At 37.4% G+C, this 26,026-nt stretch overlaps 1 protein-coding gene across 1 annotated transcript in view; it reads left to right on the plus strand.

Moving 5' to 3' along the window:
- LOC110463130 (ABC transporter G family member 9-like) overlaps nt 1–12,437 on the plus strand; it is an 18,511-nt gene extending 6,074 nt beyond the window's left edge. The window contains exons 4-15 of the mRNA XM_021517496.1: nt 720–825; nt 1,033–1,133; nt 1,328–1,489; nt 2,751–2,844; nt 3,904–3,967; nt 4,441–4,535; nt 4,994–5,241; nt 6,798–6,855; nt 9,499–9,713; nt 10,230–10,320; nt 11,146–11,263; nt 11,837–12,437. Coding sequence (XP_021373171.1) covers nt 720–825; nt 1,033–1,133; nt 1,328–1,489; nt 2,751–2,844; nt 3,904–3,967; nt 4,441–4,535; nt 4,994–5,241; nt 6,798–6,855; nt 9,499–9,713; nt 10,230–10,320; nt 11,146–11,263; nt 11,837–12,026 — 1,542 coding nt within the window. The 3' untranslated portion in view covers nt 12,027–12,437. The remainder of the gene's footprint in view (nt 1–719; nt 826–1,032; nt 1,134–1,327; nt 1,490–2,750; nt 2,845–3,903; nt 3,968–4,440; nt 4,536–4,993; nt 5,242–6,797; nt 6,856–9,498; nt 9,714–10,229; nt 10,321–11,145; nt 11,264–11,836) is intronic.
- Nucleotides 12,438–26,026: the final 13,589 nt, after the last annotated feature.

Below are 26,026 nucleotides of genomic sequence, written 5' to 3' on the forward strand. Positions count from 1 at the left end.
GCTTCAACATAAACGTCGCCATTATCAATTTCATATATCATTTATATCAGCTATGAATGTGATGTGAACATGACCATACTTTGATAATTGCAAAAATTAGATAACATCGACTATTTGAATATAGCTGTTATTTAAAGATGCATGCACTTATTAAAACTAAATGCTGATTCAATTAATAAATTTGACGGCATTAAAATATTTCAAAGATGGTATGAAAAGCTTTCAATTGGCATTTATAATCATTAAGCGTACAATTCGGAATTCATATGGACATTAAGAGACATATAAAAGCAGTTCAATGCTGTTATAAAATAGTTACTCATTTCAGTAATGGAGTGGAAAATTAGAATAAGATTTTTTTTTAAAGTTTAATTCGTGTTTTTCCTTAATCTTAATTATCATGTGTTGTGTCAAATTATGACGCACGTTCAATTATAATTAAGTGTTTTAACGGTTAATATTACACCAGGCACTGTCCCTGTTAAAATTATTTGTCGATGTTAAATTGTAACGCTTTTTACCAAGATTATCTAAATCATCAATGTTTCTCTAGATAAAATGAGATTACAATTTCGATTTATATATATCCAAATATGTGTATAAAATATTTCCGGTGTATATATAGAGTAAACAAGTAAACATTAATTGTACATGCAACCTTGTTGATTATGTGCTTATTACAACGCTGGCAATAACATGAAATAAGATAATTTCCTCAGTTTACAGCGATGATACGTATACCAGACAAAGTACCAAAACAAGAAAAGACGGAGAAAATATATACAATCGTCAATTCATTGGGTCTAAAAAAGTGCCTTCATACACGTAAGTACTTATGTTATATCTCGTAGACTAATGAACAAACAGGCATGTTGTTTAAGCTCTATATTAAATCACAGAAAGAGACAAAAAGAGTTCATGTAAACTCTAAATGTATATGCTGAAATGCTATTGTATTGATGTACGTTGATTGTTGAATCTTTCTGTTTTCTGTGTGTTTCTTAGCTGACATATTTTTTTATCCCTTTCTAGCTATTGGTGATATTTTCAGTCGTGGTTTATCCGGAGGTGAGAAGAAGAGAGCAAACATTGCCTGTGAGCTGCTAACAGACCCAGATTTACTCCTAATAGACGTGAGTGCTTACCTGTCAATCGTTTGATGTCATAAGCTCTGTTTATAACTCTTAACCTGTTTATTACGCTAGTAAAAATCCCAACTTGTCAAAGTGTATATACACTAAAGGAAACAAATTTATTCCAATTGCAGTGTATGCACTGTGGTTTACTTTTACAGATACCAAGCTATCTCATATCGTTTATATTAAAGGAGCCGACTTCCGGTTTAGACTCTAGTACTGCACACACGCTGATGGTTCAGCTGAAGAACTACGCGACCGAATACAACAAGACGATAGTTGCCACCATACACCAGCCCTCCAGTCAAGTGTTCAACATGTTCTCTACCTTACTGCTGCTCGTGGACGGAGAGGTAACTTTGAAAAAAGTCAATATATAACATCAAATAAGAGATGTATTTAGATATAGAAATAGAGGTTATTTTTTGCATAGCACCAGTTGAAATTAAAAAAAAATCAAGTCACTAGTGAAATAGAATTGTTATTAATAAAAATCAACATTATATGGTGTTCATTACGTTTTTCTTAATTACAATGTATTATAATTGCTTACTTATTCAAATAATCCTAGTCTTGCAAAATATTTTGAGACACGGAATGCTGTATTAAGACGTCACAATAAGAAAAGTTCACAACTGTCCGTCCGGCGTCCAGCAACTTTTCGTTTGAACGATTTCTTCTGAAGAATGGACTAGCCTAGAATTGATATTTGGGTGATAGTTTTGTTAGTTCCAGACCAACAAAGTTTGAGATTGAAAATGACCTTGACCTCCTTTTAAGGTCACATGGGTCAAATGTGTGAAATACTTAAAACGACTTCTTCTGAAGAACTGAAAGGTATAGAATTTTAATATGTGGCTGGTAGCTTAGTTAGTAAAATCCCAACAAAATTTGAGAACGAAAATGACCTTGACCCACTTTCAAGGTCACAGGGGTCATATCCGTCAAACTTATCAAATAATTTCTTCTTCATAATCAAAATGCATAGAATCATATTATTTGGCTGGTTGCTTTTTGGGATGTAGCCCGACAATGTTTGCGAATGAAAATGACCTCAGCCTACTTTCACGGTCACAGGGGCCAAATATACCAAACACTTCAAATTGCTTCTTCGGAATAATCTAAAGGCATAGAATTATAATCTTTAGTTGGTAACTGTCACAGATGGAGCCCGACAAAGTTGGCTATTGAAAACTACCTGAACCTACTTTCAAGGTCACAGGGGTTAAATATAGCAAAAACTGCAAGCAGCTTCTCTTGATGTAGTGAAAGGCATGGAGTCGTGATATTTGGCAAGCAGCTTCCTTGGATGGAGCCCAACAAGGTTGCGAATGAAAATGGCCTTTACCTACTTTATCCTATTGCTTTATCTTAATCTAATTTGATATATATTATCCTTGGCCCAACATGATTCAATGTTGTAGAAATCATGCCCACATCCAATAGGGACAGCAGAATAGGACCCAATATGTGAAAGGTGTTGCTGAGAGACGGAGCCAATATTTGAAAATATTTGTCTTACAGTATAATATTTATTTAATATTTTGCTTTGATTGCTTAAATATTCAGGTGTGCGATTCAGACCCTCTGGGCCTCTTGATTTTCTTGTTTTAGGTGGCATACTTTGGTTTAGCCAATATGGTTATAGAGCATTTCGCTAGCCTTGGAATGACATGTAGTCAACATTATAATCCTGCCGACTTTCTCTGTAAGTACACACAATGCATGATTCCTATTAGATCTAAACACTACATGTAATGATTCGAATTGATAGTTACACACTTACACAACAAAATTGGAAACCTTATCATATACCCTGATATTAATCAAGCCTCTGGAGGTCGCATATTGAGAAAAGATGATACCCTCAGTTACCCACTGTATAGCGTAAGAGGCGACTGATGCAGGATCAGATTTGGGGATTTATTGTTGTACCCTCTACTAAGTGACTCAAAAGCGACAAAAATAATCTACTGGACTAATTGCAACATTTCGGATCTATGTATATTCTCCCTTATTCCTTCCTGACAATTATAACAACTGGTTCATCCGTTGTCAGTATAATGTGACCGGGTTGAATACTGGGATGGATACCTTTGACATGGTAGTTCAGTGACGTAGCACTCTAGAGCTGGCATAAGCTCCACATTCTCTATTAATGACAGTTCTACACTATTCCATAACTTGATAATGTAGTTTACAGTAGCATCATCACAGTTTCGATTAAGTTTGGAAAAGCGTACTTACGAGTTGATTGCAGTTATTTAAGGTTTACAAGGCACGTTTTTTATGTGTCGTTCCTTATTTTCTATTTAAATGAAGACAATGGACACTTGGTTAATTGCTATTTATTCATTTCATCTCCTATCGAATTATATCCAATGAGAGGTTTGGTAGCACAGTGGTGTGAGTACTCGCCTCTCACTAAGGCGGCTGGTGTTCGTTTTCGCTATAGGACGTTGAAACGTAGTAGGTAACCTGTGAAACTACATGCATTGTTTCTCCGAGTGCCTGGACCATGTTTTCTCCTACATTGACAGTCTCTGCTTGCTTTCATAACTAATATAAGTTGATAAAACCCTTTTCACAATTATTGTATAACAAATAAGTTAATTGTTTATACATTTAAAATTTTTGCTACAAGTATATATACTTCACCTGGTATGCATAATATCATAGCACATTAAGCCGATGTTTTTAAGAATTTATGTTTAATTGAAAGACTTGAAATACAACATTGTTTTGTTACATGTATTTTGCTGTATAGTGGAGATATTGACGCCGGACTTAAACACAAGAGATAACGAAGGAGACATTAAAAAGACCCACAGGTGAGGAGTTATTCCAAATCATTATATATAAAAATAGCGGATCAATGCACAGAAACATTGCTTTATTGATTGATTAAATATAAGCATGTTTTTTAAGATATGTGCTTTTTTAGGTAGATATAAGCATTTCCATCTTTTATTTTGCTTTTTTAAATATGTCATCACAACCCAACGTATTGAGAAATGTTGCGGCCTACTTATAATCGCTCACTCTTATTTCATCACATCGAAAATCATTTACTAGCTACAATAAACCGATTCAACATTTGGCACTTGCCCTTTAAACGTGTAGGAATAAAGTGACCTGATGTGCAGCCGTATTTCAACCATTTCACGCAATTAAACACGAATATAATCAAACTAGCTCACAAGTCGTCTCAGTTGAGGTTATTATCAAAATTTCCGTGACTTTACTGGGCTGCGGTGATAAAACATTATGCAAGGCCATTTATAAGTATATGTTTTTGTTTTAGTCTACAGGTGCCGATCGGCCAGCTGAATGGGGGTTTTGTTACAGAATCTGACAAAGAAGAAGGCAAAGGGCCAGCAGATGTGCCTCTTACGCTTGGTAATGAGTGTAGTATAGCAATTTTGAAAGTATAATGCAAGGAAAGCGTAATTAAATGATCTAGTTTGAACCGACAAATGCTAAAACAGTCAAATAAGCTGTAGGTATGTGGAATATGAATATTTACCCGAGAGTCAGAACCGAAGATATACCGAGGTTGTTCGTTCATGTCTTACATTATGGTTGACTGTTTTTCTTTCTCCCACTCCTGAACTCAAATTTGAGTAAAACAAGATAATGCAAATGCAACACTTCATATAGCAAATGTCGATATTTCGTTTACACAAACGAAGGTAATGATTGGAAAAAGAAGGGGTATTGAGTCAGGGGGCTTTATCAGTGTAAGCCTCTGCCCACTTTTATGTTATTAAGATTATTTACTTATCAGTTTTTGATTAAGCATGTAAGTTTTCCATTATTTAATAAAATGTTCTTCTTTTCGTAATCTTTAACCTCAGTTAGGTCATGCTCTGATGTCAAGATAGTAAATGATAGCTATATTGTGGAAGGAGAGACCACTCGCCGATGGCCTACATCCCTCTGGACACAATTTAAAATGCTAAACTGGAGATCGTATAAGCAATCCAAGGGAAGAATTCTTCACACATTTGACATAATTCAAGCTGCTTTCATTGCTGCCTTTTCCGGGATATTGTTCTTCCAAACAGAAAATTCAGTCAACACCGTCCGAGATAGAAGTGGTTTGGTAGTAAACTATTAATACACATTTTGTATGATAATATGGCAAAACTTTTTTACTGATCAAATAACCACATAAATGCACGTGTTTAATACAGATTGAAGTCTCAGTTGATCTATTGCGATCGCCGTTGGTCCGTCGTCGTGTGTCAATAAACAATTCACTTTTTTGACTTCTTCTAAACCACTGACCAGATTTCAATACAATTTTGCAAGCAGGAAAAGACAGTTGTCAAATGGCTACAAATTAAAGAATATTCTCCCTTCTCAGACACCGACATACTGGAAGCATCTAATAAAGGGTGTTTCATTAAAATTGTGAATTGCCCCCGCACCCCCCCCCCTCCCAAAGGGAAGAGGGAACAAGTGTGCTATTTATTTTTAATTTTTAAGGAGATATAATTCAAACTCAGTTGAAATATGAACTTAGTCTAGTCTTTAAATTTCACATTACGATATATTGACGATGTGCTGTCTTTGAATAAAGAATAAAGTTATAAAATATATTGAAATTTTGTCACAGGTTCCTTTGTGTCAGGATATATTATTAAGCCTGTAGCTTTAGTTAACAGTATTTGACCTTTATCCATTTCTAGGTTAAGTTTGTCAGATGAATGGCTGGTGTGCGATGCAGGCCCATTGGGCCCCTTGATTGTTCCACTTGCCAACCGTTAAGGAGGTGTGAAATTTCCACACAAAGCTTAACAAAATTAACAAAAGTTAGGTCCATTTGTGCTTTGTCAAATGACCGATGAACTCCTATCGGCGATCAACTTCATACACATTCATTACGTGTGTGTACAAGTACAGTACCCGACTGAACAACCCATTATTGAGTCATTGCAATAATTTGTAGTATGAATTGAAGAATTAAACAAAAAAGCGCAGAATCTACCGATCGGACATAAATTACATATACGATGTCATTGTTTCACTCCAGTCTTTCTGGTTTTTCGCACAACGGGTTGATCGATTGTTATATCCTCAACTTGTGAGCACGAAGTGCGGACGATGTTGGCACAAACGTTTTTGTGCGTTGCGCTATCACATAACTGTAATACTTTAACTCTCTCTCTTGGGGCTTCATGATTAGGGTCCAAAAGTGTCAAATTGGTTGAAATTTCAAGAATTGTCTTCTTCCGTCCCATATGTGCTTGACTCGAATCTCTTCGGGAGAGGAAACGTCCGAACGTGCTTTCTAAAAATTGTGAATGCTGTTACCCTTATGTCACCCCAGTTTTCTGAAAATAACCAGCTTTATATGTATGTTGGTTAATCTCAAACAAACTTTTGTCAGAGAATCCACCGTTTCAAACCAAACCATTGTGTCAAATTTGTTTTTTTGTGTTATGTACTATTTGTTTTTGTCACATTGCAATAATAAATAGTAATTGTCTTACAACTCAGGTGACCGTTAGGGCCCACGTAACAGTCGTTATAAAGTCAAGATTCAAGAGACGGAAGCCAGTCTAATGTACATGTAGCTATACATCTTTACTACTATGTGAACACTCTATACAATATGATTAAACTGTGTCATATTTTACCTGTTGTTGTTTTTAGGTAATGACCTCCTTGATCTACTGGTCTTTCCAAATGTTGATCACTACTCTTTTGGGATGTGAGTATTTTTTCCCTTTTTTTAATGTTTTATATTAGTATTCTTGTGCGTCTATTTACCAACCACTCACAAATGCTGTTTTTGGGAGTACAGTGTACATTTCATTTGATTGTATTAATTTACTTCCTTTTTTTCCATCACAAGATAAAGGTATTTTTAAGTTCATGAAGACTGACTAGAACAGATAAAAACGAGTACTCCTCATATATGAAATGAAACCGCCATTTTCCACACAAGAAAAAATTTGAACAACGATTTACGCAAGTTTTTGTCTTTATAGGAAAACGTTGGTGTTATAGAAAATAATTCGCTGCTATTTTTGTTAGACCTAAAAAGAACGGGGAAAAAGGAGAGGATGCATTATATTTATTTTTCACAATTAAGTATATCATCACTTAAAGCTTTTCTTCCATGTTAAATAATCACTAGAAGAACAAAGAAAGATGACCCATTTTAACATTCCTGTTTGCAAAAACAGAAAGCCAAATAAAATAAACATTTTACTACGTCACGTGATATGTCAATATAGGATTCGTCAATAGTACAAAATAAAGAAATAATCTATAAAAGAAAAACGAAATCCACGTCTCAAGTGTTCCGAATCATACACAATGTATAGGTAAAATACAGCGAAAGGGGAAAGGTGCCTATAAAAGCATTTAAAATGCTCAAAAAGTACAACTCAATTTACAACAGATAATTCACTCTTCACCTAGGATGGCAAGTAAACCGTATTAGAATACATTCCCGCTACAAGGCTACTGTAAAAGAAATACAACGTAATTGATTATAAGGTTGAATTATGCTACTTAAAATTACTCATATTTTATGATATTGCTAGTTTTTACAAAAGCCTAGAAGGGTCAACTTTTGAACGGAAAATTAAAATTAAATTCGCGTTATTACGCAAAGAAAGGCATAAAAATGCCTTTCAAAAGTCGTAATAACGCAAATAAAGGCGTAGTTATGCCTTTTTAAAAGTAGTATAACGCAAATTAAGTCGTAATAACGCCTTTTTAAAAGTCGTTATACAATGTAACACCAAATTAAGTCTTAATAACGCCTTTCAGAAGTCGTAATTACACGAAAGATGTCGTAATAACGCGAAAATGGCACAATAACGACTTTATTTGGTCGTTATAATGCATTTTTGAAGGTATATATACACTGCTCTCTCTCGGCCTATCAAATCCTGACTTAACGCGTTTTAAGTGCATCCACCGGTTTTCTTTTTAATTATTTGATAATTTAAGTTCCTACCGTACAAACAAAGCCACTTTAATGGTACCTGAATACCTTTTTTACGGTTCATTTTCATACGTCCGAGTTTTGATACCTGTTGATTATAGATTAGTTTTACAAGAATTTCAAAAAAGACCAATTCGGCGGCCATTTAGAAAACGTGTATTTCTTGTACTTCACAAAAGGCAAAAACATAAAAATAAATCACCTTTTCTGACACTAAATTGATCACTTAAATCGTCTTTGTGTCCCAATTTTTAACTGCAGCGAGTTCGTTTTTGCTGTACAACTTTACAATGTTCAATATGATGAAAAAAGAAGCACACAGACAACCCATTTATTTTTGTTGTTTTAGAAAGAAAAAACAACATTTTCATTGCTTTAATGAAATTTGATAGTTCAATTAATAGCAGAACTTTTTATATCAGGCGTTAAATCTGCAAAAAAGATGAAAAAAATGAGTATTTTTTCATTAAAATAAAAGGGGTAGCGGTAACTTAAATTGCTCTTTTTTTGTGTAAATGGAATAAGTTTAAGACATTTTACTTGCACCATTCAAAAGAAAATACGGTTTTTATCAATTCTGCAAACATTCATACCAATCTGAAAACAGTCTTGGAAAATATTGTATGAGCTTGCAAATTATCACAACCAAAAAGTCACCTAAAATCACATATTATGATAATTCGGTATTTTTGACAGACCGTAGCACAAACTCTTTCTACTGTGCCATTTACTCCTTTCTCAATAGTGCATATTATAATAAAAGTTGAATACAGGAATTGTTTGACTTCTCTGAGGTGTACATCCTTAAGACCCATATAACATGTATGATACATCATAAGAAGCTTGTCCACGTTCATCTTGGTGTATAAGTTGTTCTATAAATGCTCTCAATATATGATGACCGCCATTATATACCGTCTTTGCGTATTGCAGAGTTATCTTCTCTTGAGAGCAGGAATTGATTGTTACGTCATTGGTTTGTGTGAGAAAATTACGTCGTTTTCTCAAAAACTGATGACGTTACTCTAACAAACAAATGACGTAACAATCAATACCTGCTCCCAAGAGAAGATAACTCTGCAATACGCAAAGACGGAATACCGTATCACATGCGTTTGTCGCGTTATTATGACGTTTAAAGGCGTTATTACGAATTTTTCGCGTTATTACGAATTTATTATTTTGCGTTGGTTTGAAAAAAGAAACGTTAACTTATTTAAAGATATCCATCAGACACATGTTCATTTTAAACAAGTAACCAACAGCGGTCGTTGTTCACTATTCAAATTTAAATCTCACGTTTATATGTCAATGTGTGGTATTTTGTCGCGGAGAAAAAATGTCATTTTTAATGCCAGCTAATGAAATTACAGAGAACTGATTTTATTTTGTAAGTTACTGGTGAGCGGGGGGTTGTCAGCAAGGACCGGTCTGCCGGGGCGTACCGACTGTCAGCCTATTACCTCTCCAAGATTACCAGTGAGATGCCCCTTCTACTGTCCGTCCCCGTCCTGTACAACACTGCCGTGTACTGGTTGGCTGGTCTGGGAGGTGTGGACGGCTACTTTGTATACCTCGGTATTGGTATCCTTCATTGTCTCATGATACAGGTATCTAAATTGTATTGATCCTGTATCAGTGTATCAACACATAGACATATACTGTTCATCGTAAATAAATAGTATATAGCTTTCACACTTCATAGTGGTTCGAATAGGTTGGGAATTTAGTCGTTTGAGGTGCGATTCTAACCAACAAACTCGCATTAAGAGTTAAAAACTGTTATTAAGCTGCTCTCAGCGCCTCGCTGTAGCCTTTTCAATATATTTTTGTTAATATAGATACATTGAAGAAGTAAATAACATTTAAACTTTTTGTTAAATTTGGGTTTTTTCATATAATTATTTGGATATTCTGAAGATGTCAATGCAATTTTTTAACGTAAAAAGGAATATTTTGCATTGTTTTCTCGTTAAACTTGTGTTTTGAACAGCTTGACGACCCAATTAATAAAAATAAAAAGAGACGAAATTGGCAAGTTGTCGATTTTCCTATTCAATTTTATTTGTTTTATGTTCCAAGCATGTATTGATATCAAACATATATTTTTGTCATTTCTAATTTAGAGTTTGGCTCACAACATCGCAGTTCTGGTTAAAGACGTCAGACTGAGCATGATGGTTGGAAATGTAATCATACTAGCGGGACTCATGTTAGGTAATTCATTAGTACTGCTATAAAGAACTATTTTGGAAGGAATAGTTGTTCCAATGTTTCTTAATATTGTTTCTCAATAATGTTTTGAAACGATTTTTAAAAAAGTGGAAAAAATGCTTCTTTACACAACATTCATGCCATTTGGTACTAACATTTGCAACCTTAAACAATTTACGTGAGCGTTTTGTTAAAGTTATCTTCATGAAAACATAGAATTGCTAAATAAACAGAATTACTAGAGTTGTAAATCCATCTGTTATTATAATTTGAATCAATGCGTAGACAACAAATTACACTGAACATCGGTGAATGGTGCCCACATGGAGACCCACTATATGAATTGTTTATGTTTGTTTGATGATTTCAATGACTGTACATATAACATACCGAAGTTGTAAGGAGAAGGCTTATATAGGCTTTGCCGGATGACCTATCCCTTTGCATATCATGGTAATGTTTTATACTAGTACTACGCTTGGTTGTAATCATATATCCATTAAAACATAACTGAGTTGACCTTAATTATCAACATAATTGACAATAACACAGCTCGCGTGGCCATAGTTAGCGACAAGTCTGAGGTAGTCATAGTCAGGTTTCCATCACTATATATGGCATAATACCTACATGTATGTTGTATAGTGTTCACATGGTTATTACTTTACGTTGATTTTAATAAGATGGTCCATTTAAAAAAAGCACTGCTTTTTTAATCATTTTATTTTGGCTATTGTACTGTCGTTGATAACTTGCTGCCTGACCTGTTAAATATTAGAACCGAACATAAAATATTTTTTCATTTGATTTGATTGTACCTTGATACAGGAGGATTTCTCAATATCAATCCGCCTGATTGGCTACTGTGGGTGAAGTACGTCACACTTGTCCACTACCCCTACTCTGCAACTATGACATATATACTGAAGGATTTGCCTGACGTTTGGTGAGATAACCAATCATCCCTTTGTTAAAATTTTCCTTTGTTTTATCACTGTTCGGGTATTTTCTTTTGTATTTATTTTTGCTTTGATTTATTGTGTATTGTTTTCTCTTTGTTAAATAAGCATCACTTTGAACATATTTTTATAAACCTATGAACAAATTCAAAATAGATTTCTGTTGTGCTGATTGGGCAGAAAAATTGACGTAAGACATACTCATGTGATTACAAGTATGTTGTTAACAATGATTTACACTACATCATACAGCGTGTTCGTCCTTCTACGTCTCATCATCGATGTTAGGGACAAACGAAGCTAAAGACCGCTGAAACGAAAGGCTTGATGCATAAGAATACTCAATGCGTGATAACGTTTCACTTTCAATCATTTTCATTTTCAAACCTGCCTGATATGAGTTATTGCGATAAACTTATATAGCAAACAAACAAATAAATATTCTTTTGCAAGTTCAGTGTTTTTGACATGTTTATCTTAATCCTAAACTGAATTTCAATCCCATTCGTAAACATTTCTATTTCAATGTGTGATATTTGCATGTATATATGTATTTCCAGGTGTAACCAAACAAGTACAGATATCAGCCCCCAGTGTCTAGGCAATGTGACTCAGGTACTGACGTCACGTGACATACTTATAGGGATTGGCGTTGATCTTCCTATTTATTGTTACATCATGACGATTGTGTTCGCCATCTTGATTTTTTATGTACTTGGTTATTACTCGTTGAAATGGAAACGAGTATGACGTCGAATAATGTTTTTTCAGTTTTCGATATTCTCTGTAATTGAAATTGATATTCTCATGGATAAAACGTCTATCTATACTTCAAAAAAGGGTTGTTCAGTTACTGCACTGTAACTATTAGCAAATTAAAACAACATTGTAACTTATGCGCCAGAAATTTCCAATTCTGATTAAAATAAAAATATGAATACATCTGTGTTATAATGTCAGTTGTTCATTGGTCAGGTATTATATACACGAGTTATAATATCATGTACGTAGACTACAATTAACTACACTTACTATAACAAATTTCCAGACGTTTTGAATAGACGCAATGCTGATGTACAGTCCGATGTAAACGAAGGAAATGCTTGTTTGTGACACTCTATGTTGCGATGTAAATATTACGTTCAGCGCTTTTGAAATCAACAGTTTGAAGTAAGACATCAGCTTCTAGTTTTGACAGGCAAAGATGGCGCAATTTATTTTTGAAACATTTTTATACATCGGAGCAAGGAACACGCACCGAAGATATGCTTTAAAACATTTGGCACACAACAGTGTAAAGCCGACTAAATCTTTCCAAATGTCGATTCAATTTGGATGCACGGTGAACAACGATATAGTGATGTCATCTAGATCTACAGAAAAACCCAGAACAAACTTGATTCGGAACAACAATTCTCTGTTGGAATTCATTTTGATTTTTATGAAAAAATAAAAAATTTGATAAAAGATAATTGCAAAAATGCAGATTGCTTTTAGATGTACAAAGATTTGTTAGTTGTGTGTCTGTGTTTTATCAAAAGGAAAGCCCGACGATTTAACAGTAACCTTGTGCCTTTGGTACACTTAACTGGCGAAGTCCTTAGATGTTACCGTAAAGCGGGTTATTTGCACGGGCATACATTTTTGCGATTTAGACCTAAAATTAGAAAAATTAAATTTACACGGAATATACTTTTGCGATCTAGACATTTAAAGGAACTAAAGTTTAGCGGTCTTTTTGCACAGAGACGGGACTCTCGGCATACAAAGTGTCAAATAGTGAAATGAATAGGCTTTATGATAACATATTGAACAATAACAAGCAAGATAATTGTGTTAAACAAATCATATGATATAGTATATACGTTACACACATGCATCTTGCACAAAGGGGAGGCCGTCCTTAAATGTTGTACAAAATGCACAATAGATAACGCCCGTGTACCTCTATTCATTATTTCCCCTTTTAGTCAGAGAATGTAACCCACATGCGTTAAATAGTTTTAACTATAAATTCCACACAAAAAAAAACAAGCAGTATATCAGTCGTCTGCTGTAAACCAGCTTCTTTATATCGATGGAACAACTTGTCGGAAGAAATAAGCTCTTTACCCTTCTTAACAAGTTTTTAAATGAATCATCCGTTTCTACCTTAACCGCTCAACTATTTAGTCAAGGAAGAAAGTCCTTGCATATATCACATACATCTCCGTCTCTACACCTACTTGTGTCTCCCTCCTCCCTCTCTACACCTATCTGTCTCTCTCCTCCCTCTCCCTATCTACACCTCCTACCTGTCTCTCTATCCTCCCTCTCCCTCTCTTCACCTACATGTGTCCCTCTCACCCCTCTCCCTTCCTACACCTACCTGTATATATTTCTTCCCTCTTCCTCTCTACACCCACCTGTGTCTCTGTCCTCCCTCTCCATCTCTACACCCACCTGTGTCTCTCTCACCCCTTTCCCTCCCTACACCTACCTGTGTCTCTCTCACCACTCTCCATCTCTACACCTACCTGTGTCTCTCTCACCACTCTCCATCTCTACACCTACCTGTGTCTCTCTCACCACTCTCCATCTCTACACCCACCTGTGTCTCTCTCACCTCTTTCCCTCTCTACACCCACCTGTGTCTCTCTCACTCCTCTCCCTCCCTACACCCACCTGCGTCTCTCTCACTCCTCTCCCTCCCTACACCCACCTGTGTCTCTCTCACTCCTCTCACTTCCTACACCCACCTGTGTCTCTCTCACTCCTCTCACTCCCTACACCTACCTGTGTCTCTCTCACCACTCTCCATCTCTACGCCTACCTGTGTCTCTCTCACCACTCTCCATCCCTACACCCACCTGTGTCTCTCTCCCCCATTTCCCTCCCTACACCCACCTGTGTTTCTCTCCTCCCTTTCCCTCTCTACCCCCACCTGTGCCTCTCTCACTCCTCTCCCTCCATACACCCACCTGTGTCTCTCTCACTCCTCTCCCTCCCTACACCTACCTGTGTCTCTCTCACCACTCTCCATCTCTACACCTACCTGTCTCTCTCTCTCTCTCTCTCCTCTCTCCTCTCCCTCTCTGCATCTGCATGTGTCTCTCTCCTCCCTATCCCTCTCTATACCTACCTGTGTCTCTATCACCCCTCTCCCTCTCTACACCTTCCTGTGTCTCTTTCTTCCCTCTTTCCCTTTTCTTTATAAAGAATGGAAACGAATCTAAATTAGCAATAACAAACTGCTTGAATAATCAGTAAAATGAATGAGTGTGTACCTATATAAGACATTGTTTTATTGCAACATCTATCTGTATTATCATTTTTTACGTTTTTTATTACATTTCGAAATTGATCAGCACAACAATAAAATCAGTTTTGAGGAAACACAATCACACGAAGCCTTGTTTAATATATCAGTTATATAGCCTTCCGTCAGTCAAGGAATACAAATATCGGTGCAAAAAGGTTGACAAGTATACGGTTATAGCCGTATACAGCCGGTTTATGTCGGTGAAATCGTCGATTTTCTAAAGGCTTTCAAACATTGGATGGAGATCTACCAACCATGCTATTCAGGTCATCATCACCGTGTTTTAAGTCATTTATGTAGCCACAGGGTCACGCTACAAATGTCTGAAATACACATATACATATGTGTGTTGTTACCCGTATCAGTATAGCATATGTGTATTTCAGACATTTGTAGCATGACCCTGTGATGTAGCAGTATTAGTGGTTCATTTTACCTGTGAGGTGGTCATATCCCGGCGTATCCAACGAAGTCGGGTCTATGTGATCGTTCACAAATGAAAGACGAGTAAAACATCAACAATTCTATCAGTTAAAGGTTTTTTGAAAATAATCTATCTGCTTAAAATTTATTAATATATGAAATTCTTATTTGGATTTTGTATAAAGTTCAGATGCTTCTGATATGGGATCCAACAAACAGGTCCAAATTGACTTTAATTCAAAAGTTGAATGAGATCATACACTTGTACTCGCATGCAACACTGGCTATGTATTGTATGAGATAACTCACCTGAGCGAGTGTGGCATAAATAACATGTGTACACTGCCTACTGTCAGCGTCAATATAACATATATAGGTCACATGTCAGTGGTGCGAACGTTAAGGCACAATTCAGAAATAACTTTTATAAAACTGAATCAATGACAACACTAAAAAGTGCAACGCTGTAATTCACCCGAGAAATGGACGAATACAGGAAATCAAGAAAATGACAAGATACCCGCCGACGTGTTAGTGTTTATTGTTTACACCTGCCGTACATACGGGTATCACGATACTTACGGAAATGGTTTCAATCAAACACAAATGAGCCGATGAAACTAGTGCTTTAATGCTCTGATAAAGCCCAATTTTAAACCAAATCTGAAAACCAGTTGTCCAAGTAATGATACATATACCGCTAAAACTGCATGTAGTTTCATTTGCTTTAAACTGATTGATTTTAATGAATATGCATTATGATCCCAAGGTCCGGGTCTAACAAATAGGCGAAAAATCGGTAAAACCTATACTTACAATGTACATATGCGTATACGTACTGTCTTATTAAACAGTGTATGTGAATTGCCTATGTTCTGTTTCAAAAAACCTATTTTTTCAATCGATCATCAGTTTGATAATTTGATCTGTTCAATTTCATGCCCCTTTTCCAGCTGAAAGGGATACACATATACACTCTGTCAACATGACTATTATTACACCATGTATTTCACAACACAAATATTTTGAAGAATAAAACCATTCTGTATTTGATGTATAGAAGCAGGAAGTGAGGGATTCAAAAAAGCATTGTAATTTTTTCCGCCATCGTATTGTATTTGAATACTTATATAAACTTCAGTCTTATTTCTAAAATATTGATCGACAAAGTATTATGATATAAGTGGCGCTAGCTATTCCGTAACCTAAATTAGTATATCTACTAAACTAAATAAAAAATAATAGGACGAACAACATGGATTCAGACATGAAATTATAATGGTAAACAAGAAGCAATATACTATCTTCTGTTCATAGGTGACTCAGGAGTACTAACAAACAACTTAGCTAGAAAAACATTAACCTGTTGAGATGTACAGAAAGATATTTGCTAATAGAAAATGTAAATTATATTTGAAATGTTTTTGTTCAAATTTGTGTAAATGAAATCGACAGGGAATTTAGTATTTAGTTTAAACCATATTTTTTATTCGTGTCAATAAACATTACAATTACAAAAGACATTTCATTCTGATGATTGGGAAACAAGAACTTCGGTACTTATACATAGTCCTTCTCATCGTTCATAATAAGCTTTGCTGATATTCATGTATAACTTTGCAGTGATAGCCTGAATATGTACATACTAAACTGTTTAGAAAGAAAGATAGAACATGATAGTAGGGATACAGAAAGGAACTGATGGAGTTTTACTCGGTTGGTTGGGTGGTTAAGTGTACGTGATATCGTAATGTAGTTAAATTCTAATTGCTTGTAAATCTTCTTGTTGATTTGATAAAAAAAATGAGTAGCCATAAAAAACGTTTACATTTTGATCATACGTTTCAGATACATCACCAAACAGTAGTAAATCAACACTTGTAAGGCAAAGGAGTCAAGTATCCTTGGCGTGATTCATTGTGATTATTACAAAACAGCAAATTATGGGAACTGTCCACATGAACAACGGGGATTGTCTACAGGATTTGTTTTAAAAATATGATGTTTTAAAGAACTGCATCTGAGACGTAGTCTAGTATAATTTATTATCGAATTTTTGTCTAGATAGTCTTTGAAGTTGGACAACGAAGAATTACATCGAATCTCCTCAGGAATATTATTCCAACGAGAAATTATTGACGGTAGGAAGGACTTCTGATAAATCTCAGGAGTGCATCTGATACCTGCCAGATCGTCTACATGCCTAGTGCTGATAGTATGCGTTGGCACAGAATCCCTAAACTGGCGGTAATCGCCACGCTTTATAGACGATACACCACGTGATGTTACAAATGTTTACGATACAATAATACAATACCATACCAATTATCTTATTTGCAGTGTCACATGTCAACAAGAGTATTGGTATAGTGTAATATTCTGTGTCATTGATAAGACCTTAAAAAGATTGACATCCAGACAAGAACAGTTCAGTTAGGGACTCGTAGAAGTTCTGAATACAACACGGGACATTCATCCCGCGAGTTTGAAATTTGTATAAAGAGCTGTGAGGTCTCGGCTCACTGATTTTGCTTACTCCTACGCCGATATTTCTAAGAATTCTGTAAAACATAATACTTCGAACTTGTATTGTTGTGTTAATATAGTGGACTCCACAGTAAAACAATAACGAAGATCAGGGTACAAATGTGTTTCTAGTAAGAAACCCTTTGGTTTTGTCGTTGTTTAACTGCAATCACAATGTTTGCACCTATTATGAACACCATCCGGCATGCGCTGAAGCAACGGTTCGTCCGGTGCTAGAAAGGCTATATTGTCAGGAATAGCAATATAAACACACATACATGTATTAGATTATTTATTAAGGAAGTCAAATGATATATATACTTCGAATAAAGTGTCGACGATGCAGCCTTGTTGACGTCAAACTTTTCAAGAGTTGCTGCGAAGGACGGCACATCTAATGCCTGTACACATAAAGAGACTTAACCGCCCCTAAGAATGTTCCGCTGATCCCAAAAGCATTAATTTGTTCAAAAGACAGTTTATGTTTACGGTGCCAATTTTTTTTTCGATGTAACAGACGTTTGCTTAGATTTATTTTGTGTCATTAAAAAAAGTATGCTGTACGTTCCAACCAAGAATTTAAACGTTGACCTAGAACGTCTGTTTATATTTTACCTGGAACTGATGATAATAGTGAGATCCTGCGGTATCCTAGCGGATGGGTTAAGTCCTTGCTATCAGACTTTGGAACGGAAACCCAATATTGAAGAATGACACGTATTTCCTACGCGAATGATATTTTCTCTGGACGCTTCTGGACGTTCATGACTTCTTTTCTCCCAGTTGTTTTGTTATCTTCACGGTTATTTTTGTGTAAACTTTAGGTCTCAATTTTGTACTTGCCCGATGATAATTTATGTATATTATTCCTACTTTTTTTTACTGATCACAAGAATCAGTACTGAATTTGTCGTAGCGGACTGTTGTTTCTCCAACATTGTAGTTACATTAATACTGTAGGCAGGCATTAATATTTGCCTTTCAGTCTTGTGTGTTTTCTTCCACAATTTGTTTTCAGGATGAGGCGATGATAATTAGAAGACATGTCAAGTCGTGAAATGGAGAACGTTTCGAAGTCCTCCAGACTGGACTTTAAAGATTTAGTGGTGTCCACTAAATCTAAGGTGCTACTGAAGAATGTGTCTGGATCAGCATCTAGTGGTGATCTGCTGGCCGTTATGGGGCCTACAGGTAATATCCTTATGCTCGTATATTACAGTCCCTTTCGATTCTTAATGGATGTTGTAGTAGGGGCGATAACTCTGTTATCGTTCCTTCGAACGAAATGATAACGCGGCTAAATGCAGCTAATTTGCCGCATTTAACCGAAAACAACGGCTACATAACTTTTGCTGAAACTTTCCATGTTTGTAGAACTCAGTGCGAACTACCTCCTATATCTGTTATATTTGGGAAAAATCCAGTTATGGAGATATTTAGGGTAAAACACGCCAAAATCGTCATTTTGACTATTAGTTTCTGTATAATTCATCCAGGAGAATTAACGCTTAAAGCTGACGAACTGAAACTGTAAACATTAAGTAGTCCAAGTTATTATGAAGAAAACGGTAGATTTGGTTTTTCGATATCTTTCACAGAACGGCCCCAAAGAGGGTTTTGAAAATGGGGTGTATTTCTGGGGTTTCGTGGAATTTTCCAGAAGATCCCATTTCCCCGTAGTCAAGCGCCAATTTGGGTATTCCGTCTAGTCTAGAATTGAGATAAGAGCTTGTTGCGCATGCGATAAATGTTCTAGCCGCTTATCCGGTTCAACTTGTAGCGGTGAGTTGGATTGAATTTTTACTAGTGCCAGTAATTTTTACCATTTTACGGTATCAAAGGCGATGTTCTACAGAGGTTATTGCTATTTTACTGCGATCAATGTTAGCTGCTGATCACAATCATGCATGTAAGATATGACCCAGGGTTTAAAATCTTTAGCAAAATCCCGTTAGCCCTGTGTAGCACCAATCTCCACGCAGAGTTACGGTCCTTGCTCTCCCTTTAATGTGTGTGTGTGTGATTGAAAAGGAACGACAACTCTGGGTAGAGATTGGTGTAGCACATATTGGTGACGTTGCAGACGCGGAACAGTTCGTTACAGTTGTTACGGCAGTAGCGGATCATTGTCTATAGCGGATCATTGTCTATAGCGGATCACTCGGAAAACTAAATCTGTTTACATTAAAATGAGCATAGCTAGACGGAAATTAAATGTACAAACTTGTCAATAAAGTTTTATTTTTGAAAGTAAAAATTGAAGATTTAGTGTAATTAATAAATCAACCGCAAAATCACGAAAACATTGTTTTTTCAATACGATGCACACCTAGTGGACGCCATGTTGGAATACGGCCGGTTCAGGAAAAAAACCATTTATTTTATTTTAAATCACCTTATTAGCCAAAAGAAACATTGTTTTAAGGATGAATTACCTTGTATTGTTTGTAGAAAACGCAGTGTCCTGTTAAGTAACAATTGTTTACAAATATGAGCGAGCATTTTCCGAACTGTGTTTTTGTGTCTATAGCGGATCAGTGTTTCGTGGTACGCACGCGTAAGAACAAAACTGAACGTGCACACGCGATTTCGAAAATTGGAAGAACAGAAGAAGAAAACATTGGGATCTAGATCAAAACAACAGGTAATTGTGTAGTTGCACAAAATCACCATTTATTCGCCCCAATATGATAACATGTCACATGATTATTTTGATACCAAAAATAGCATGTTTACAATACAAAAAGCATGGCAAACTTGCTACTTTACCTTGAATCGGGCCATTAATCCTCAAATCCATATGGTCATTGACCTAAACATGACTCCAAAAGTACATCATTAAACTCCAAACGAGTACCGTATAATAAAACTATCATTTTTGTGAACAATCGCCCCTACATGGCAAGCACATCGGCGTGTCAAACGCTCACTGAATGAAAAGTTGACTGGGTGTGACGTAGAGATGTGACGTCGCTAAACCCAGGGGTCATCTCGGGATGTTCTCTCAGTAGTTTGACACTATAGCTGGACACCGATACACTCTCAACCATATTAACATTGTGAAAATTATTGCAAACTTTGGTAAAAACCATGCATAATATTGAATATTAATTCCTTCTCATTCATGGTGTAGGGGTTGGGGTTGGTGTACCAGCCTTGAGATGAGAATTCCATCTGTATATTCCCCAACAATCTAGACAACATGACAATGTTCCTATTAACTAGATATCAAGATTATGAGTAATTTTGATGTTGGGATTCTGATGTAATTGGATACAATACCCGATCGCCACCTCCCCAATACCTTTATTTCCTCATCTGACAAACCATTGACACTGGCAGAAGTTGCTGCTCCTATTCTAAAAGAATGGGACTTGTAGTCCCTGCCCTCTAAGCCAACCAAATTAATTGCCTTTTGCAATATTGCTGAGAATTGATACCTGGTCAGAGGGGTCCCCCAAGATGACAACACACAGTTTTTGAACGCGAGATTCGGATCATAATGATCAGTTCCTTCTTTATGATTTATTGTAACATCTGACACCGCCAGACAATTGCCTGAACCCCTGACATAATTTGTGGTCAATTCGCCCACTCTGAAAACCCCCGAAAAAAGCAGTCACATGGGCCGCAGCAAACAACCTCGACTCATATGAGGATTTACAAACTGTAGGCAAGGCAGAAATGATTTTTTGAAGAACTGAGCTCGTGACTGGTACCCTGGTATCAGCTGACCATACCAGACGTCTTAAACCCGTCTTAAATTTTACGTACCACAAGACATTGAGTGGTATCTATGTAATCCTCAAGTTTGCATGAAAAACATATACCTGCCAAGTATAACTTTGCTGTACTCTCCCTCAGACCTTATAGTGATAGATGTGCAAAAAAACTGTGTAATATGATTTAATGACGGGCGCCATGTTTGATCCAAATGGTAATCTGTGCGAAATCTGTGGAACAAACTGGTTCCCTTTTTGTAAGACAGCTGTGTATTTTGAGACGAAGATGCCTCAATCAGTCTGTCTATCTTACTTCTGATAGCAGTAGATGGAAATCTGGTGGAATGGCCGCTGGATCCACATCGCTGTCCCTTGCTAATGACCGGAAACTGTCCCACTGTTTACGAGAGATGGCATCAGCAATTCCGTTTAATTTACCTGCTATATGACTAGCATTAAATTGTAAATTACACTGCATGCTTAAAATGACCAATTTCCTCACTAAACACATGACATAGCCTGATTTGGGTGTTTGCTTATTTATAATGGCTACCAGTCCAAGATTGCCGGTCCTAAAGAGGATGCGCTTATTATATAAAAGCCATCTCCCCCCCCCCCCCCCCCCCAAATATACAAAGCCAAAAGTATAGGAACTAATTCTAGAAATAAGATGTCTCTCATAAGCTCATTGTCCTTTCAATGCTCTGGCCAAGCCAGGAATGCCCAGTGGCCTCTCAGAAAGGCACCACAACCTTTCTCCTTTCCCCCTGCACTGTCTGTGAATAACTCAAAAAAATGACTTTCTACCCAATTCTCTTCTTGGAAAAATTTTGACCAATTGAATGTGCTCAAAAATTCCAACCACGTTCTCATGTCTTCTCTCATACCTGCATTTATCCTTATAAAATTATGGGACTTTTTATACCAATCATGGCATCATAGAACCTACGATTGAAAGCCCGATCCCAAGGTATGGCCTTTGCACAAACATTTAAAAGTCCCACCAAAGCCTGAACTCCCAGCACACACTAGAGAAACAATCCATTAGTTTCTGACAATCACTAGTTAGCTTATCACAACCACCCTGTCCAGCAAACAGGAAATCATCCAAATAATGATCTAAGGAGTCCAAACCTGATCTCGACCGGACAACCCATTCCAGAAATGTTGATTTTTTTTCAAAAACTGCACAAGAAATGGTACAACCCATTGGCAAACATTTGTCAATATAAAAAGCATCCCCTATTTTAAAACCCAGCAAATCAAAGTCATCCGGGTGGAGCGGATTTAGCCTAAAGGCAGATTTTATGTCCATCTTTCCTATTAAAGCCCTCCTCCCCTGCATACTAATCATATCTACCACTTAAAGGCTACCTAGGTGTTCCTTACCACACCTGTAGACAATGACTCCATGTCCTGTGATCTGAGAATGTCTAGGTGTTCCTTACCAAACCTGTAGACAATGACTCCATGTCCTGTGATCTGAGTCTGTCTAAGTGTTCCTTACCACACCTGTAGACAATGGCTCCATGGCCTGTGGTCTGAGGCTACCTATGGGTTCCTTACCACACCTGTAGACAATGACTCCATGTCCTGTGCTCTGAGGCTGTCTAGGTGTTCCTTACCACACCTGTAGACAATGGCTCCATGTCCTGTGGTCTGAGGCTATCTAGGTGTTCCTTACCACACCTGTCCACAATGACTCCATGTTCTATGATCTGAGGCTATCTAGGTTTTCCTTACCACACCTGTCCACAATGGCTCCATGTCCTTTGGTCTGAGGCTACCTAGGTAATCCTTACCACACCTGTAGACTATGGCTCCATGTCCTGTGATCTGAGGCTGTCTAGGTGTTCCTTACCACACCTGTAGACAATGACTCCATGTCCTGTGGTATGAGGCTACCTAGGTTTTCCTTACCACACCTGTCCACAATGACTTCATGTTTTGTGGTCTGAGGCTGTCTAGGTGTTCCTTACCACACCTGTAGATAATGGCTCCATGTGCAGACTAATCCCTGTCCAAGTGTGTCAGTATGACAGAGTCTAATCCATGTCCAAGTGTGTCAGTATGATAGAGACTAATCCCCGTCCAGGTGTGTCAGTATGACAGAGTCTAATCCATGTCCAGGTGTGTCGGTATGACAGAGTCTAATCCATGTCCAGGTGTGTCGGTATGACAGAGTCTAATCCAACTCCAGGTGTGTCGGTATGACAGAGTCTAATCCATGTCCAGGTGTGTTGGTATGACAGAGTCTAATCCATGTCCAGGAGTGTCGGTATGACAGAGTCTAATCCATGTACAGGTGTGTCGGTATGACAGAGTCTAATCCATGTTCAGGTGTGTCGGTATGACAGAGTCTAATCCATGTCCAGGTGTGTCAGTATGACAGAGTATAATCCATGTCCAGGTGTGTTGGTATGACAGAGTCTAATCCATGTCCAGGTGTGTCGGTATGTTTACACCTGTCTACTATCCCTCCCTCTGATGTCTTCAAACGTCTATATTGCCCCTCCCTCTGCTGTCTTTAATCGTCTATAGTACCCCTCCCTCTGATGTTTACACCTGTCTACTACCCCTCCCTCTGATGTCTTCAAACGTCTATAGTACCCCTTCCTCTGATGTTTACACCTGTCTACTACCCATCCCTCTGATGTCTTCAAACGTCTATATTACCCCTCCCTCTGCTGTCTTTAATCGTCTATAGTATCCATCCCTCTGATGTTTACACCTGTCTACTATCCCTCCCTCTGATGTCTTCAAACGTCTATAGTCCCCCTTCCTCTGATGTTTACACCTGTCTACTCCCCATCCCTCTGATGTCTTCAAACGTCTATAGTACCCCTCCCTCTGCTGTCTTTAAAAGTCTATATTACCCCTCCCTCTGATGTTTACCACTGTCTACTACCCCTCCCTATGCTGTCTTTAAACGTCTATAGTACCCCTCCCTCTGATGTTTACACCTGTCTACTATCCTTCCCTCTGATGTCTTCAAACGTCTATAGTCCCCCTTCCTCTGATGTTTACACCTGTCTACTCCCCATCCCTCTGATGTCTTCAAACGTCTATATTACCACTCCCTCTGCTGTCTTTAAACGTCTATATTACCCCTCCCTCTGCTGTCTTTAAACGTCCATAGTACCCCTTCCTCTGATGTATTCAAACGTCCATAGTATCCCTCCCTCTGATGTATTCAAACGTCTATATTACCCCTCCCTCTGCTGTCTTTAAACGTCTATATTACCCCTCCCTCTGCTGTCTTTACACGTCTATAGTACCCCTCCCTCTGATGTTTACACCTGTCTACCACCCCTCCCTCTGATGTCTTCAGACGTCTATACTACCCCTCCCTCTGCTGTCTTTAAACGTCCATAGTCCCCCTCTCTATGATGTCTTTACACGTCCATAGTACCCTTTCCTCTGATGTATTCAACCGTCCATAGTACCGCTTCCTCTGATGTATTCAAACGTCCATAGTCCCCCTTCCTCTGATGTATTCAAACGTCTATATTACCCCTCCCTCAGCTGCCTTTAAACGTCCATAGTCCCCCTTCCTCTGATGTATTCAAACGTCCATAGTATCCCTCCCCCTGATGTATTCAAACGTCTATATTACCCCTCCCTCAGCTGCCTTTAAACGTCCATAGTCCCCCTTCCTCTGATGTATTCAAACGTCCATAGTATCCCTCCCCCTGATGTATTCAAACGTCTATATTACCACTCCCTCTGCTGTCTTTAAACGTCTATATTACCCCTCCCTCTGCTGACTTTAAACGTCTATAATACCCCTCCCTCTGATGTTTACACCTGTCTACCACCCCTCCCTCTGATGTCTTCAGACGTCTATATTACCCCTCCCTCTGCTGTCTTTAAACGACCATAGTACCCCTTCCTCTGATGTATTCAAACGTCTATAGTTCCCCTCCCTACGATGTCTTTAAACGTACATAGTACCCCTCTCTATGATGTCTTTAAACGTCCATAGTACCCCTCTCTATGATGTCTTTAAACGTCCATAGTACCCCTCCCTCTGCTGTCTTTAAACGTCTATATTACCCCTCCCTCTGCTGTCTTTAAACGTCCATAGTACCCCTTCCTCTGATGTATTCAAACGTCTATAGTTCCCCTCCCTATGATGTCTTTAAACGTCCATAGTACCCCTCTCTATGATGTCTTTAAACGTCCATAGTACCCTTTCCTCTGATGTATTCAAACGTCCATAGTACCCCTCCCTATGATGACTAAACTTGTGTTATAATCTACGGTTAATGTGTACGTCTAAAACCTTTCCCTATTACGTCTACATATGTCGTACATCTCCTGTTTATGTTTACACATTTGTAGAATATTTCCCCTCCCTCTGATGACTTAAACGTCTATAGTACCCCTCCCTCTGATGTCTTCAAACGTCTAAAGTACCCCTCCCTCTGATATCATACTCACTTTATCTTTCCTTGTGATTAACTCTTTTGTAATTGATTCAGAAACACCGACTGGTAAGCATATTCTGTTTTTTTATTTTCCTATCGAACATCCTGCCTGTATCATTTTGGCACCGTTGATAAAATACGGTTTGACACGTGTACAAGTGTACAAGTGTTTTGTCGGCAAGATGTTTTCGCAGTAAAATGTTTATATCTTTAAAATCGTATATATAAGATGTAACGCAAGGCTTGATTACTTTGAATAACAACAAACGTGTATCAATATACTAGACAACACAAATATTGTATCAATATACAGTTGTACAGTACAGTTTAATATTGGTGACAACTAGT

The sequence above is a fragment of the Mizuhopecten yessoensis genome, unplaced genomic scaffold, assembly GCF_002113885.1.
Source record: "Mizuhopecten yessoensis strain PY_sf001 unplaced genomic scaffold, ASM211388v2 scaffold10867, whole genome shotgun sequence".
Taxonomy (NCBI): Eukaryota; Metazoa; Mollusca; class Bivalvia; order Pectinida; family Pectinidae; genus Mizuhopecten; species Mizuhopecten yessoensis.